Source organism: Copadichromis virginalis, linkage group LG18 (genome assembly GCF_057382275.1).
Source record: "Copadichromis virginalis isolate Kocher_CV1m ecotype Utaka linkage group LG18, C_Virginalis_male_GT1.1, whole genome shotgun sequence".
In the NCBI taxonomy this organism is placed as follows: domain Eukaryota; kingdom Metazoa; phylum Chordata; class Actinopteri; order Cichliformes; family Cichlidae; genus Copadichromis; species Copadichromis virginalis.
The window spans coordinates 23,456,139-23,471,674 of record NC_140635.1 but is presented as its reverse complement, the minus strand read 5'-3'; the positions used below and the strand labels follow the sequence as shown (position 1 = coordinate 23,471,674).

General features: G+C 42.3%; 3 protein-coding genes across 9 annotated transcripts in view; 2 read left to right on the top strand and 1 right to left on the bottom strand.

Annotated features, from left to right (window-relative positions):
* Window positions 1–98: 98 nt before the first annotated feature.
* stap2a (signal transducing adaptor family member 2a) lies at window positions 99–7,160 on the top strand. The gene is made up of 11 exons (XM_085438855.1): window positions 99–380; window positions 1,222–1,293; window positions 1,379–1,498; window positions 1,590–1,646; window positions 1,731–1,882; window positions 1,982–2,113; window positions 2,219–2,288; window positions 5,275–5,377; window positions 5,457–5,552; window positions 5,630–5,761; window positions 5,847–7,160. Exons 1-11 carry the CDS (start codon window positions 135–137, stop codon window positions 5,900–5,902), a joined length of 1,236 nt encoding a protein of 411 aa, XP_085294981.1. The 5' UTR covers window positions 99–134; the 3' UTR covers window positions 5,903–7,160.
* Window positions 6,003–14,472, top strand: sema4e (semaphorin 4e). 7 transcript variants are annotated; one of them, XM_085438849.1, is made up of 16 exons: window positions 7,831–8,296; window positions 8,419–8,447; window positions 9,390–9,704; window positions 9,866–10,011; window positions 10,728–10,790; window positions 10,868–10,966; window positions 11,075–11,174; window positions 11,264–11,371; window positions 11,450–11,601; window positions 11,745–11,923; window positions 12,036–12,192; window positions 12,323–12,545; window positions 12,673–12,788; window positions 13,043–13,215; window positions 13,304–13,356; window positions 13,466–14,472. In XM_085438849.1, exons 3-16 carry the CDS (start codon window positions 9,596–9,598, stop codon window positions 14,023–14,025), a joined length of 2,238 nt encoding a protein of 745 aa, XP_085294975.1. In that variant the 5' UTR covers window positions 7,831–8,296; window positions 8,419–8,447; window positions 9,390–9,595; the 3' UTR covers window positions 14,026–14,472. The 7 variants fall into 7 exon arrangements, with proteins under 7 accessions (XP_085294980.1, XP_085294975.1, XP_085294974.1 ...); XM_085438852.1 differs by lacking the exons at window positions 7,831–8,296; window positions 8,419–8,447 and adding exons at window positions 8,459–8,557; window positions 8,688–8,833; XM_085438854.1 differs by lacking the exons at window positions 7,831–8,296; window positions 8,419–8,447 and adding an exon at window positions 6,003–6,056.
* An 87-nt stretch (window positions 14,473–14,559) lies between these two features.
* The window catches only part of cactin, a 10,620-nt gene continuing 9,643 nt past the window's right edge, over window positions 14,560–15,536 (bottom strand). The window contains exons 9-10 of the mRNA XM_085438846.1: window positions 15,346–15,536; window positions 14,560–15,249 (exon numbers count right to left, since the gene is read on the bottom strand). The exon at window positions 15,346–15,536 is cut by the window's right edge and continues 132 nt beyond it. Of these exons, the coding sequence (XP_085294972.1) occupies window positions 14,759–15,249; window positions 15,346–15,536 (682 nt within the window). The 3' untranslated portion in view covers window positions 14,560–14,758. The remainder of the gene's footprint in view (window positions 15,250–15,345) is intronic.

The following is a 15,536-nucleotide window of genomic DNA, read 5'->3' as shown; positions in this document are numbered from 1 at the left end:
TCGTTGATTATCACACAATACATATTTTGACGTTTCGACAAATGCTCTTTTTTTTCTTGCTCACTAAACATCTCAATACTTGGGACTTCATCCCCCAGTCATCCTATTTTTAATCTCTATAACCACCCGTCTGCATGACCCCCAGACACAGCAGGCTGCATCAGCCAGCTGTTGGATTATTGCCACGGCACTATCTCATCGGGGAAGGCGTGTCAGTCCCCGAATTACTCAGCGCCCCTTTGTCCTCGTTCGGTGGCCAGCCAGCGACACTCATGGCGGCTGCACCCGTCAGGCAGCGCTCCGGACCAGGGGGGCAGCGGGCACAGCTCCCGCCCTGTTACTACGAAGGGTACCTGGAGAAGCGAGGACCGAAAGAAAAGGTAGGCTCACCCGGTGCACATCAATTGCCGTATTTTGGTTTCGGCGCGTCCTGTAGATGCTGGAAGTCGGTGTGTGTGTATATGTGTGTATGGACCGCACACCGGCTGAGCCACCATTCCCAGAGAGCTGTCAACTTCCTTATTGTGCGAGAATGGGTGAGGCGAAACTGCACTGCTGCTGCTGGCGGGGATTTATTTAATTCACACAGCGGTGAAGCATATTGGAGGCAAAGCATGCAACGATGTAGCATCTAATCACAGCGTCTGAATGACAGAAATCACGACTGCTGTCGAACATTACATGTTATTGCCACATGAACCGAACAGGACTGTATTTTGTTGATAACGGGGCATCTGATTGTCACAAACGGTACCCCAGCCAAGTGTTTCCACTCAGAATCCATTCGCTGACTCACAGACACTCAATCTTTTGAATTATTGATCCGCCAGTCTGATCTCTGAAATACATATCCTAGATTTCAAATAAAGTTACACAGAGAAATTGGCAGTTTTGCCCAAGGATACTTTCACGTATTAGCTTTATTTATAGGGAAGACGATAAAGAAGACACTCCCCAGGTGTCCTACCCCTCTCTGATTAGGCTCCTTTTTAATGCAATGTGGACATGTAATGTGAGCATGGCTCAGGTGCAGGGTGTCGCAGTGATCCATGGCCACAGACTGACAGCAGCTGAGGCTCACTCACTACAGCCATCTCCAGGGACAGGAAATGTGGGGGTGATAAAAGGAAAATATCCATTACACTGACAGGGAAGACAGCACTGGCCCTTTTTGGTTTAACATTTTTAGTTCAGGTCTGTGTGTCCATCTGTATGTGACAGGCATCCAGGCGGCTGTGGACGTGCCTGTGTGGGAATTCTTTGTATTTCTTCAACAACGCCAAGGACACTCATGTAAGTTCCAGATTATATAGCATCTTGTGTGTCTTTTTTCATATAATAGTGTGCTGGCACTAAAATATAATTATGTGTGCAACAGTATGTGGAGAAGCTGGACCTCAGCGGCTTTGTGTCCCTGAAGGACGACTGCAGCCGGGACAGAAACCTAGAGGCAGCTAGGCTCATCCTCCAAATGAAGGATGGAGAGACCAAACTCACAGTAAGCCACTTGGCTCACACACTCAGACGCAAAGATGCTAAAATTAACAAATCTTTGCTGAGACAGAAAATGCTGCTGCTGTCTTTTCCAGGCACCAAACTTGGAATCACGGGAGCTGTGGAAAGGATTCCTCTACTCTGTTATAGATGTAGGTGTTAATCTTTTACACAGCTGCTGTCCCTGCGTCCCTGTACCAGCCTGCCTCTCACATGTTTTTCCTGTCCAATTACAGCTGAATGTACCATCCTATCTCACACTGCTGCCGGGGCAGCTACAAATGCTACAGGAGGTGGTGGACAAAGAAAGAGCCAGGCGGAGAAGTCGCAATCCTGCACGAGCTCCTCCTTCGCCTCTCTCCGTTCCTTTAGTAGGAGAGATCCCACCGTGAGCGCTCCTCTGTGCTACATAGAGAAGATGCACTGCAGCTAAAGTGGCTTTGGTATATCACCACATTAACTGTAATACTGTGTGTTTCATCTGCAGATGTTTTCGGCCTGTGTCCCGGACGGAGGCTGAAGTCCTTTTAGAGAGACACCCAGACTGTGGCAACATGTTGCTTCGTCCAGGCAGAGACGGATGCTCGTTGGCCGTTACTACTCGACAGGATCTCAACGGGTAAACACATTCTGAATATCTGAAAACCGCAGTTACAAAATCACAAACATCAAAGGTTAACTAGAATATCATTACATGCTGTCTTTTTCTTTTTTGTGGCTCCAGGTCAGTTTTCAGACATTACAGAGTCACACAGAGGGACCAAGGTGGTTATGTCATTGATGTTGAAAATCCTGTAAGTGCACAAGTGTCATCAGTTACAGTTTTACAACATTTCATAAGAGGAATGTAAAACATGTTAGTATAACTGACCTACTTTAAGATTCATGAGTATTAGGAAAAGGAGAAGAGGTTTAATTTTTCTAGTGTACACCACAGTGGATCAGGAATGGTGTGATTGACATAAACACAAAGAAAAGGAAGGATTTTAACAATTATTGCATCAGCCATTTAGAAACTACAGCATTTTCACAGGCTCAAAAGTAATTACACATTGTGGACATGGGTGCCTTTTTTCATTTAGGAGACACAAGATACAAGACTTGTAACAAAGCAGTGATTTTAAATCTTATTTTGGTGTTAAGTCAGCACATTTTTAAAATGTTTATCAGATTTGACTGCGGATTCTTTTATATCTCAGTGACCATCAAAGTTAGGTCAGATGACACATATAAATAACTGCCACAAGTGTCATCACTATGGCTTTCAAATGGCGAAACCTGCTTCTAAAAATACTTTCATTCTCCAGCTCAGCAACACTAAAAGATGTTAAAGACTATAACAGACAAGTAAAGTGGATGATTGTGGAATTAACTGATTAAAAACCCCTTCACAACATCTAGCCAGTTAAGAGCACTCGAGGAGGCACTGTAAGTGTATCATTGTCAAAGCCTGCAATCAAGAGACGCCTTCACGAATGTGCAGACGGTTTACGGCAAGACACAAAAACCACTGTTTACGTTTAAGAACAATAAGATCAGATTAGACTTTGCTTGGAAACAGAAAGCAATATATTATTGTGCAATAAGATTCTTTGCTAAAATTAAACCAAGATGAACTTTTATCTCAAGAATGGGAAGAGTGGGCAGAAGGAAAATAACAGCACACGATCCAAAGTAGATCACACCGGCTGTAAAATACACCAGAATTAGCGTTATAGCATGTGCATGCATGGCTGCCAGTGGAACAAAGTCCACCAGTGTTTACTGATGATATGACTGCTCATAGAAGTAAGTGGGTGAACTTTGAAATGGATGTATACATTTTGAGTAAAAAAGGTACAGTTTGAAAAGGTTATAGCAAAAGTAACCCAGGAGCTTGATAAGCCAGAGAAGTGAAATGAAAGTGGTTGAGTGAGTCTCAGGATCTCCGTTCAAATGAGCATGCTTTTCACCTGTGCAAGGGAAAAAAAACCCAGAAATCCACTAACAAGCAGCAACCAAAAGCAGCTGCACATAAGGGCCTGGCAGAGCATCACAGAGAAGGAACCACATTGTTTGGTGATATCCATGAGTTCCAGACAACAGAGAATCCTTGTATGCAAAGGATTGCATTCAAGCACTGAAAATAATCCCTCTGAAAACAATGTTTAAGTTTTTATATAAAAAAATGATGTAGTTTCTGTATGGGCAATGCTATTTATTTTTGTCTTGAATCAAAGTTAAGAGTCAAAGAGTTTATTTGCATCATTTCAAATCAATCGTGGTGGTGCACAGAGCCAAAATTCACAAAATTGTGGCCTGATCAAAAACTTATAGACCTTACTGTTATAGATTCAGAATTTTAACATTACATCATGGCTGTGTTTTTATTGAAGAAATGTGTGTTGTTGTTTGTTTATTTTTGCAAACATCAAACCGCTTAAATCCAACTGATCAGACTGATGCATGAGATTATTAAAAACACGGGTCTCAGTTCACCTCTTTTATTGTGAATCACAGCTACTTAACCATGATGCTCTATGTTGGATAAATTTTTTTTTTAAATAAAGAGCTTTTATGCAGGATGTCAGATACAAACTTGATGTTTCAGATCTCTTCAGAGCTGTTATTTTCTCTGTACTGACAGCTGGTCCAAATCAAATATAGCTCTGTCCTCACATTAATCCTTTAAAGCTTTTTGAGTTTTCAGGTTTTGAGGATTTTTGTGGATATTTTGGCACACAGGCCTTAAAAACATTATTTGAAAATAGAACTGTAAGACATAAATTCTAAATTTGAGTAGAGAGATTGAAGAAAGCAGGAGAATCAGGGCTATACTTCATATTAACACTTATATGTCCTCATTTGTGCTTCTTGTATGTGGAGTCCCCAAGGCTCAATCTTTGGACCGGTTTTTGTTTGTTTATATGCAGTACCCCTCGGTCTTCTGCTTAACAGCTACTTTGCTATGCTGATGATACACGGCTATACTTTTCTGTTAGGCCCAACAACCTCAGGGCCCTCTCCTACCTCAGCAAATGCTTCACTGCCATTAATATTTGCATGCATTTACATTTTCTCCATCTCAACACTGGTAAAACTGAGGCTCTTGTGTTCAGCCCTGACAATTTCTCCAGGGAGGCCAGCCAATTACATTGTTCCCCATCTCCACCAATATCAGATCTTCTAAAAACCTTGGTATTATTTTTGACCTGCAACTGAAATTTGAAATACACCTCCAAGGGAATCCAGACTTGATTCTTTCATTTAAAAAAACGCTGCAAAAATCGGTCGCTGTCATTTCATAATTTACAACTTTAAGATTGCTATTAAAAAGTCACTGGCCCTGATGAGGCACCTCTATTCTTGCTGCTCAGCCTGTCAGTTTATCTGAACAGGTTCTTTGAACCGTTCCACATTTTTACTTTTAAGCCTGAGGTGATATTGAGGTGCTTTTGAAGTTGGAGTGCCCAAACTTTAGAACAGCTTCCCTCAGCCTATCAGGTCGGGTGAATCTGTGTTTTGTTTTTAACAACTGCTGAAAACTAATTTTTTATAGATTATCTTTCCCTTCATCTTTCTCCCATTATTTTTTTAGCCGTAGTTTAGATCTAATGAGTATATGGAGGTGAGTATGTCAATAACATATGATTGACTATTTGTCTGTATGCTAGATTATGTATACTTATTTTTAATGTAAAGCTTATCCAAACTATGAAACACACTGTAGCTGTGTGTTTTAAGTTAATGTTATTGTTTTTATTGTTATTATTATTATAACACAGAGGTATCTTCTTGCAGATCCCCTGTGCCACTCTTCATGAGGTCATTGATGCACTAGTAGAGAAAACAGCAGGAACTCTTCAGCCTTTCCTACTCGAGGAGCCTTATGAGGAGAATATAAGTGAGGCATTACTAAACATTTCTCACCCACCTTTTTAAACAAATTCTTAATACTAATTTTGTTAAGTTTATGTCATCAGCATATGTTTCTGCCAATGATGAGAATGGAGAGAGGATCCTCCACACTGCCCCCTCAAGCCCCCTGCCTAGGGCCCCTGTCCTTCCTCCAAAACAAGGTTTGTGCCGGTCATATAAACCATGTGCAATGAGAGGCAGAGAGTATATCGTGATCACTGCTCCCATTCTGGTGCAGATCGTTGGTCCTCCAGCAGTCCCCTGTCCAGGTCCCCCGCCCCAGACCGTCGCATTCTGACCTCACCAGTCCCGGCCTCGCCCAGCAACCCGATGAGACGACTCATCCTCTCCCCTTCACCTCTCACACAGAGTGAGTACAAGATGTGCTGATTTCATTGGCGGCAGTTTATCTGCAGTCCTTTAATCCCAAATTGTTTATCCCTGGTTGTCCACAGCGCTCAATGAGGAGCTGAAAATGAAGCTGGAGAAGAGACGAGCGAGTCAGGAGTGACTTTTACTGATTGGGAGGGACTTCCTGTCACAGCATACACAATCTTCGGTGCCAAACCTACTCTCACTGCAGCTACGTGCTCATCCTGTGCCTTCAATGTGGAAGACAAGGGACTACAGAACCACTACTTTCTCTTGGGGAACCTTAAAACTGTGTATGTTTGTTTCAGTATTTATGTTGTTAGATTTGACATGAGTTAACTGACTCTGGCTAGCTCCCTAAGAGCAAGACCGACTGGTTATCACAGATTACTTTCATGCAATCTCTCAAAATGCTGCCCGCCCTGGTTGGCTGATGACCCACTTGCGCGTTGTCCAGTTGCATAATATTGTTTACAACCTGCCTCCGAGCAAAAATACAGTCCACAAGAACTATGAATCACTCACAGAAGGACTGGCACATATCGGACCTCCAGTTGAGCCTCATGTTTTCCCGTTTGAGCCAAAAAAACAAACAAATAAATGAAAAAATACTGGGTGCTAAACTGCTGCTACAACACTGGAAACCACTTAAAAAACATGTAGACTGCCATGATCAACTCCAATGCAACAAACTCTGACATGAGACAAATCCAGGCATGCTCAGCTCCTTGAGTCACCTCATTCACATCACTACATGTAGCATGACTGGAATAATAACAATACAACTTAGCTGCACACTCTGCCTGCCTGCTCCGAGTCCTACATCTGACTGATAAGCAACCATTAACACTGCTGTTGACACAATGTAGCTCATTTACAGCTCAACTTTAACTGTGTTGTGCGTGTTTCCTTATTCTCTTCTCTTGTGTACGTGCTATTGTATGGTGCTATGATTGACCAGACCTGCCTGGAAACCACAGACTGTATGTAACTCTAGATGATTTCTGTTCCTCTGTAAGAAAAAGGGAAAAAGAAAAAAAAATCAGTCTAGTGTAGTCATAAGTGAGGGCGCCCTCTTGTGGTACGTCTGTCCCATAACCCTAATGAGCACAATCACTTTCAATAGGTCAACCCCTTTACTTTGCAGAGTAAACCTGAAACTTTTGTTATAGTTTTTTTTTCCAGCTGCACTACAGTTAAATGATTATAGGTCTGAAGGTGCTCAAACAACGACAAGTAACTCTACGTGTAAAAAACGTTTACAGATCAGTGTCAAATGACTCTTAAATGTCTTGCAGTGAACAGTTTCTTGTATGTTGGTACATGATTGTCTCGTCTACTTTATTATTATCAAAGGTAGTTGGATATCTGAAGAATTAAATGTGTTTTTGCATGGATCCGTTGTGAGTTAAGGCCTCTTGTTATCGAGATAGTATTGATAAATTCCACTGTTATCAGTTGATGATTAGAAAGACTATTGGTGCCCTGTTTTTCCTTTAAAAAAATCTTTTAGGTTAAAAGTTAAGGTATTAACATGGGGATTATTGCGATTTTAGTCCTTCCACGATCTCGACAACTATCAGAAATAAATGTTAATATGTAATCGACAGTTTCTACACATTTAAACGGTTAGAAATGTCTTGCCAGAAATACGGCTAGACATTTGATTTCAATTGGAAGCAAGGAGAATATTTTTAAAGTCTGAGGTTTTGCTAAGTTAGAAGAAAAATCAATCTATTTACCTTGTCAAACATGCTTCTTTGTTTAATAACAAAGTGGCTAACCCTCTATCTCCCCTTTCTCTACAACCTTTCTCTTGATTTGTGGCGTCTCAATCAAATGTAACTATAAGATCATAACAAATATGCATCAGTTCTCTGCGCTTTTCATATTTCTGTGCATGTGCAGGATTATTATAGTGCCAGAATATTGCACATGCAGGGAGATGATGGTGGCATTAATGTAAATACATCGTTTCCATCGTGGAGGGCAGATAACAACACGCCGCCCTGCTATGTTGCATTGCTTCATCACTCCTGTTTGGACACGCTGCCGGGTGTTTTTACGGTTTACCTGATCCGCCCAGCTGGAGTCAGCTGTGCCTTCTACCGACAGTAGTAGTACTATAACGAACACTTAATCAGACCGGAGGTCAGCGCCTTCCGCCACACTCTGAAGGGGTGTGGGGGACTAGTTAAAAAAAAAAAAAAAACCCTGCGCGGCTGTCCGGAGTAGGAGCCCCGGCCATTCAGATCCTTTCACCGACCGAGGGATATGACCGCTGAGAGAGGCTGTGGACAGAAACGAAGCACCGCTGTGTCTTTAGAAACACTCACTGGAGGCTGACGGGCTGCTGAGCCGTTGCTTGAGCGCCTTTCCGTTTTAATTTTTTGTGCGGTCGCTGATTTTTAGACGCAAGCTTGCAGATAATAAATCTCAGTGAAGCTGCTGGCTACGGCCAACGTCTGACACCTCTGGGGTACGTTAGACGTTAGTCTCAGTTGTTCACACTTTTATTGAGTGTTTGCTAAAGGTATGTGGGAGTTTTTGATTTTGCCTTGTTTATTTGTTTTTGTTTTTTAAACTATCAAACTATCCGTGAAGCGGTGGTGAAATATGTCGTAAACAGGTGCTGGGACTATTTTTTTTTCTTAGAGGAAACCTTGGGGTGTGTCCGTGCGCAGGTAAGACATTAACTTGTGATTCGAGTGTTTGCTCACTCTTAGCTAACCTGCAAGAGCTACTTTATTAACAGCTTCAGGGTGAATTTCACGTTAAAGCTTCACTACATGGGGTAACGTACTTTATTACTATTATTATAACTAGTTTAGCTAAGTAGCGTACTGTTAAATTCTCATTTATTTTATGGATTTTTGTTTCTACATTGATTTTCACACACTTATCGGGTTTGTTCTACTGTCCAGATTCAGTTGAACGTAAACATGAGAGGCATTGTGCTGTGAGTGTGTGCGTGTGCGCCTGCGTGTGGGTGTAGAGTGAAGCTGGGATTGGCCCTCAAGGCTAAATAATCTTATCGGGGTGCATTCTCTGACATGTTGTGGCTCATCAGGTAACACACACATCATTACTTCAAATTTGATTACTGTGAGAGTAATGAAAACAATGCTCCTTTTGTAACAACGACCTAATTAAAGGTTACCTCAGTTTCTTGCTCTGTGCAGTGAAACCACTCTTGCATCTAACTTCCTTGCAGCCAACTTTGTGCAAGAGCTCGTCTCTAATCGAGCCCAGAATTTGGCACTCTGTGTGAATCTTTCATTGTTTCGGTGCTTGGTGCTGCAGGAGAGCTGAGGTTGACATCCCTGCACCCTGCTGAATGCTTTTCATGGCCCTGCATTAACATCACTATGGCACTGACAGAATTACTGCAGTGCTGACTTTAGCTCACTCTGTCCTTTCTGGCGATTCCTTTACTTTTTCTTTTCTTTCTCCCCCCCCCCCTTTTTTTTTGGCTAAGTTTCTTACACTTTGTTTTGATGCACTTTAATGTTTACCCCTGTCAGCTATTGTCCTGGTGTTGTGCTGTACATCCATTAAGGTTCTATACTTTTCCTTCTTTACTCATGAACCGTTTTTAATATCTTGTACACCCTTGTATTTTTCAGCCCCCATCGCCTTTGTGTCTTTGGTCCGTGCCATCCATCTCCCCATGGACAGCCTGCAGAGCGGGGCCAGTAAAGGGGCTGCTACCCTTCAAACACCACAGACCACATCACGTCATAGATGCCACCCTGCCACCTTTACCGCTCTATGACTGACTGTTGAGGAAACAATAAAGCCAAAAATCCTCTGAGCTTGAGCAAAAGGAGCCATGAATCTGCTGCTGTCCCTCACTGTCTTCTGCCTGCTGCCTCTGGCCTTGATGGCCAAGGAAAACTTACCACTGAACTGCATCCCCCGCAGATCTGTGCCTTATCACAGTAAGCGCTGCTCTTTTGTCTTGTGTAACTTGCAACTTGACTTACAGTGCGTCAGCTTGTGTTAGCTCATATAATTTGGATTGACTCAAAAGGAAATGGGATTTAATCACTGGTGGTTGCCGAGTTAATCATTTGTCTGCTGTCTCTTTTTTTTCCCTTAGGGGACAATGCTCGTTTTTTTAGTGAGAATGATGTCTATAACTACTCCACCATGCTGTTGATAGAAGATAAAGGCGTGCTCATGCTTGGTGCTAGGGAAAAAGTGTACGCACTTGACCTCTATAACATCTCCCAGAAACGTGCTTCAGTAAGAACACAGTTTTTTTTGTTTGTTTGTTTTTTTTTAACAGGCAGCACCCACTTTATTCCTTTTAAAGCAATCTCTTTCACCAATCCAGGGCAAGTGCCCAACATAGCCGATAAGACCATTTCCCATACCATACCATACCACCAGCTTAACAGGAAGTCTCATAACCAGAGTTTTGACACATTTTTCAAAGATGGGAAAAAAACCTGTTTAAAACTTTGTCCTTAAATTACTCTTCCTTCACATGAATTTATCCTGTTTTCACCTCAGATTGCACCTTATTAATGATCAGCTACAGTCAAAAAATGGCAAGTATCATGGCGTATTTGACCGTTGATTCTTAACACAGTGTAAACAAAGCTAGCAGACATACTAAAGCAGATCATCTCATTTGAGCCGCAACACTTCCTGTTCAGCAACAATTTTAGCCACATCTTCACAGTTTAACCATCTTAACAGCAGCTGTGCTTCCTTTAAAAAAATGTAAACGTTGGAAGTATTGTTCTGTACAGCAGAAAACCTGTTAGCCCTGAGAAACATGTTCTCCTACCACACAGAGTAGTGTGACCAGTAATGAAAGCAATGTCAGAGTTGTGGACTTGTCATAACGTTTGTCATCAATCAGTTATTATGACAAGCCCAAACTTTACCCAATTCAACAGAACTTCTATTAATTTTTTTGAAGTGTGACCAAAATTGTGTTTTTTATTTTTTAGGCTGCATGGGAAGCAACTCCAGCAAAAAAGACAGAATGTAAAAACAAAGGAAAAAATGCAGAGGTTGGTTAATTGTAGTTTTGTAAAGGTCAATTTACATTAAGCAGAGGCAGTCACTGGTTCTTGAATTCCTTTCACAGACGGAGTGCTTGAACTATATCAGGATCCTGCATGAGGTGGGAGATGACAGAATGTATGTGTGTGGAACCAATGCTTTTGATCCCGAGTGCAAATACGTGGTGAGATAAATTCACTAACTGATTGAATAGATGGTTTTTGTGGCTTTTCATCAGCTTCACAATAAGTGCAGAATAATTCCAAAGATAAAACGGTGTTTGCCGGTGCAGTCCTTTTCAGGTGATGCATTGACTTTTGAGAAGGAGATGGAGGATGGCAAAGGGAAGTGTCCATTTGATCCTTTCCAGAGATACGCTTCAATCATGGCAGGTAGGTAGAAATTTGCCAACTACACTAAGAAACCTGTTGAAAAGATTAGCAGAGCAAACAGATTTTCTTTTGCTCTCTGGTCTCGTTAGGTGATGATCTTTACTCAGCCACGTCAATGAACTTCCTCGGCTCTGAACCCGTCCTAATACGCTCGTCTGGTAACATACGGACTGAGTTTAAAAGCTCCTGGCTTAATGGTAAGATATAAAAAAAAAAATTTTTTTTAAACCTATTAGTTGAGTCAAAGTTAAAGATTTCTTTTCTTCTTGTGCCAGAGCCCACCTTTGTTTCCATGGCTCAGATGCAAGAGAGCAAGGAAAGTGAAAGCGGAGATGACGACAAAGTTTACCTGTTCTTTAGTGAGACCGCTGTGGAGTGTGACTGCTACAACAAACTGGTGGTGTCCCGCGTGGCCCGCGTCTGCAAGGTGATAAAAGGTTTTACATTGCATGCACTTCCAATGACAATGGCACATAAATGGCACTTCCTCCATTTGTGCTCCTGCAGCCCTTTCCGTTGTTTCGTTGCTATGTGTATTTTTCCTCCTGTTATGAATTTCTGTGTTCACAGGGGGATCTTGGCGGTCTAAGGACTTTGCAGAAAAAGTGGACAACCTTCTTGAAAGCTAGAATAGACTGTCCGGTGCTGGAGTCCCAGCTGCCGTACATTATCCGGGACGCATACCGCTGGTGTGACCCCGAGAAGGATTGGAAGAGCTGTATTTTTTACACAGTCTTCACAGCACAGTTGTAAGTTTGGACATGTTTGTGTAAGAAGGAAAAGGCTAACTTCCTCTTTTATGTCTTTAGGACACCAGTTGGCTAAGATGTCCTGCATGTTTGGTGTGTGTGTTTATTTAAGGGACACATCAGACTTGTCTGCAGTGTGTGCGTACCGCGTGTCAGACATAAGCCGAGTGTTTGCAGAGGGGAAGTACAAGACCCCAGTCCCCGTAGAAACCTCCTTTGTTAAGTGGGTGATGTATAGCGGAGAAGTGCCCATCCCTCGGCCTGGAGCTGTAAGTCTTCCCAAAATTCCCTTGTGCATTTTATTTTATTTTATTTTATTTTTTTAAAGAAAACCCTAGCAGGAAGCTGATTCCTTTTTGCACCCTGCTCTCTCTTTCCTTTTTGTTGATCCTTTGCTAGTGTATAAATAATGCAGCTCGTAAAGCGGGCATACATAAAACTTTGGATCTACCAGACCGAACCCTTCAGTTTGTCAAGGACAAGCCCCTCATGGACCAGGTTATCCAGCCAATAGGAGATAAACCTCTATTGGTGCGCAGAGGAGCTACATTCACACAAATCATAGTAAACCAAATGAAAGCTGCAGATGGCAACAAGTACCCCGTGATGTTTATAGGCACAGGTTTGCATCAGTACATCATTCTGTCACTTCCTGTTTATTGTCCATTTTGCTGTTTTTGATGACTTAACAGTGGTAAGCATACTGGACTTTATGCATGTAAATATGTTTTCTTGTTTTTATACAAAAGACAAAGGCACAGTGCTGAAAGCTGTGAACTACGACGGAGAGATGTTCATCATAGAGGAAGTACAAATCTTCCACCCCCGTCAGCCAATCAAGATTCTTAAATTCTCAAATATCACGGTAATTTGAGATAACCATTCATTTAAAAAAGTTTATATCACAGCTGATGCCTCAGTAGTGATATTGTTTCAGGAATTCCATTACATTTTTATTTATTTATTTTTTATCCTTCAGCAAGACGGGATTCATCAAGAATGTGAAAAAACACATATTTAAGTTATTTATAAAGAGTCTTCTCAGAAAGAATAAACAGGTTCAATATGTTTGGTGTCAATGTACATCAGCATCATCGGTGCTCTGTGTTTCTGTCATAGATCCAAGATGTACATGGTCAGCTCTATGCAGGCTCAGACACTGGAGTAGCCCAGATACCACTGGCCACCTGTGAGAGGTCCTCATCCTGTATGGACTGTGTTCTAGCCAGAGACCCGTACTGTGGCTGGAACAGTGCTCTGGGGAAATGCGTTTTCATTTCTAAATCACACCGGTAGGCATCACTTTAAAGACAAGGACCAAGTGATATTGATGTTGTATATGCAAACTAATTTTCCATTTACTTGCTCTTTTTTTTGTAGTGAAATAATTCAAAGTTTGAAAGTTGGAGATGCTTCCCTCTGCCCTGATGCTGGTGAGTTTATTCATGAAACTGAATCTTCTGGAGTTTGCACGTTTCTGCATGTGATCTGTTGCAGTTGTCAAACTGAAAATGGATTTATGGGTGTCTGTTGAAATTTCAGACCCTATCAAGCCTCTGAATTTGTCCGTCCGGGAAGGTGAGGACCTGAAGCTCAGCTGTCTACCCCTTTCCAGCTTGGGAAAAATCATGTGGCAGAAGAACAATATTGATCTGACGCCTTCAGCTGCACTTCAGCTACAAGACGGACTTCTGATCCAGAATGTTTCATTAAGCGATGCCGGTCATTACCGCTGCTTGTCTGTGGAGCACTCCAGAGCTAAAAAGCACAGCATAACTGTAATTGAGCATCTGGTCACAATTGACCTATCAGACTCAGGTGATAGGACACTGGATACCCAAGCTCAGACTGATTGTGCATCAGTTACAGGACTGCAGGTTGCATGTGCTCTTTTGGGGCTTGCTTTTTTTGCCCTTTTGGCCTGGAACTTTTACAAAGGCCATCTGTGTATGCCTTGGAGTTGCTTTAAGAGTAAAAGTGAAGAGCAATCTCAGGAGAGCCAGAACCAGGAGGCTTTACACTCTGGTGTGAGCTACCAAGCTGCACCCAGAGAGGAAAAGTCTGTGGTCATCAGCAGCAACAGTAACAACAACCAACACTGAGAGTCACAAAGCTGAAGCGCATGACATTAACAAAGATAGACTTTAGAGTCAAATCAATGCGGGGGGACAGAAACAGTTTCATTTCTGCCCTGAACTAATGAGAATAGGGGTTCAGCGGTAATATTTGCATAGAAACTTGGATGTAAAAACATTTCAAATGCTTGTTTTGATAAACAAAACTGATAAAACTAAGTTATTTTTGGTACAAATATGATGTACTTGAATTCCTGCCTTTTTGTTTTATATGCAGGTTTGTGCTCAAATTCCTACTAATTGTTTTAAGTACCACAGATTGGAATATGTTGCAATGACTGGTTTGATTTTTTTTTTTTTTTTTTTTGTTAAACAGGGAATGTACAGTAATTGAAATCGAGCCACTTATTCTGTAACCACTAGCTACCAAGACTTTGTTTTATTGTAATTAAACAATTTCTATATGTTCTTTAAGTTGTTTCAGCGAGTTTAAAATGCTTACCGTTTCATCTCTAACGTGAAGTTTGTATGAAACCCATTAACCAGTGGCCAAAAGGAGAATGGGGGAAAAAGAATCTTTAATGTGTAACTTTTTGACTAAATTACAGTTCTGCTTTCTTAGACATCAGTACAGTGATTTGAAGCTTTAATACTGCTTTTCTAAGAGAGCAGCTAAAACAAAAACAACAAAGCACCTTTACTGTACAGCATGTGTAAAACCCAGTCACTGGCGGCTTTGGTCCGTACTGATCTGTGGCATTTATCTCCTGTAGCGATACCTCTTGAAGTGGAACCAAAGCTGGAAGATCCCATTGGCGAACTGACAGCGAAAGCCGTGTCGGTGCGAGTACTCCCACTCCCTGTTTACGATCTTAAAAGCAATGTCCTCATATGGCGGGCCCGCGTGGAACCTTAAAATCCCAAAGTCCTTGTTGTCGGGACTGGGCTCGAGGAAGTACTGCGGCGTGGATCGCTTGTCAATCAAATCTGGATAGAAGATGTTGAACTTGTAACCTTGGACTATCTTAGGGGGAGGGTTGTCGAAGTCGTAATGTGTCTGGTTGTACTTGTTCCACTCGAAGCCTGTGTGGACCCTGTTGAAGAAGCGTGGTTTCCTGGGGCGGTATTTGTCTGCCCACAGGTACATTTTCCCAGTGACCGGAAACTCAACGCTGAACTGGGCCTCATCGTTGCCCATGCCTTCCTTGGCCCGTCGTACAAAGGCGTCCTCTGCACTTTCGCTGGCATCACCTGACAGACAGAAAGTGGGAAAACAGTGAGGCTACAGTTCCCAATATGCATGGTTATACATTTCTGCAGTGAGGATGCTTTGCTGTCATCTCATACCTGTGACTTGGAGCTGTCTGCGTGCTAACTGCAGCCGGTGTGCGTCTTCCTCTGGGGTGATCGTGTGGGTGTCCAGCGGCAGCTCAGACTGCATGAGCAACGTTGGGCTGTAGCGACCCGAGTCATACTCCGCTTGGCTCTGCTGGATCAGGTCCTCCTCCGTCAGAACAGCCTCCACAACCTCATCCTTT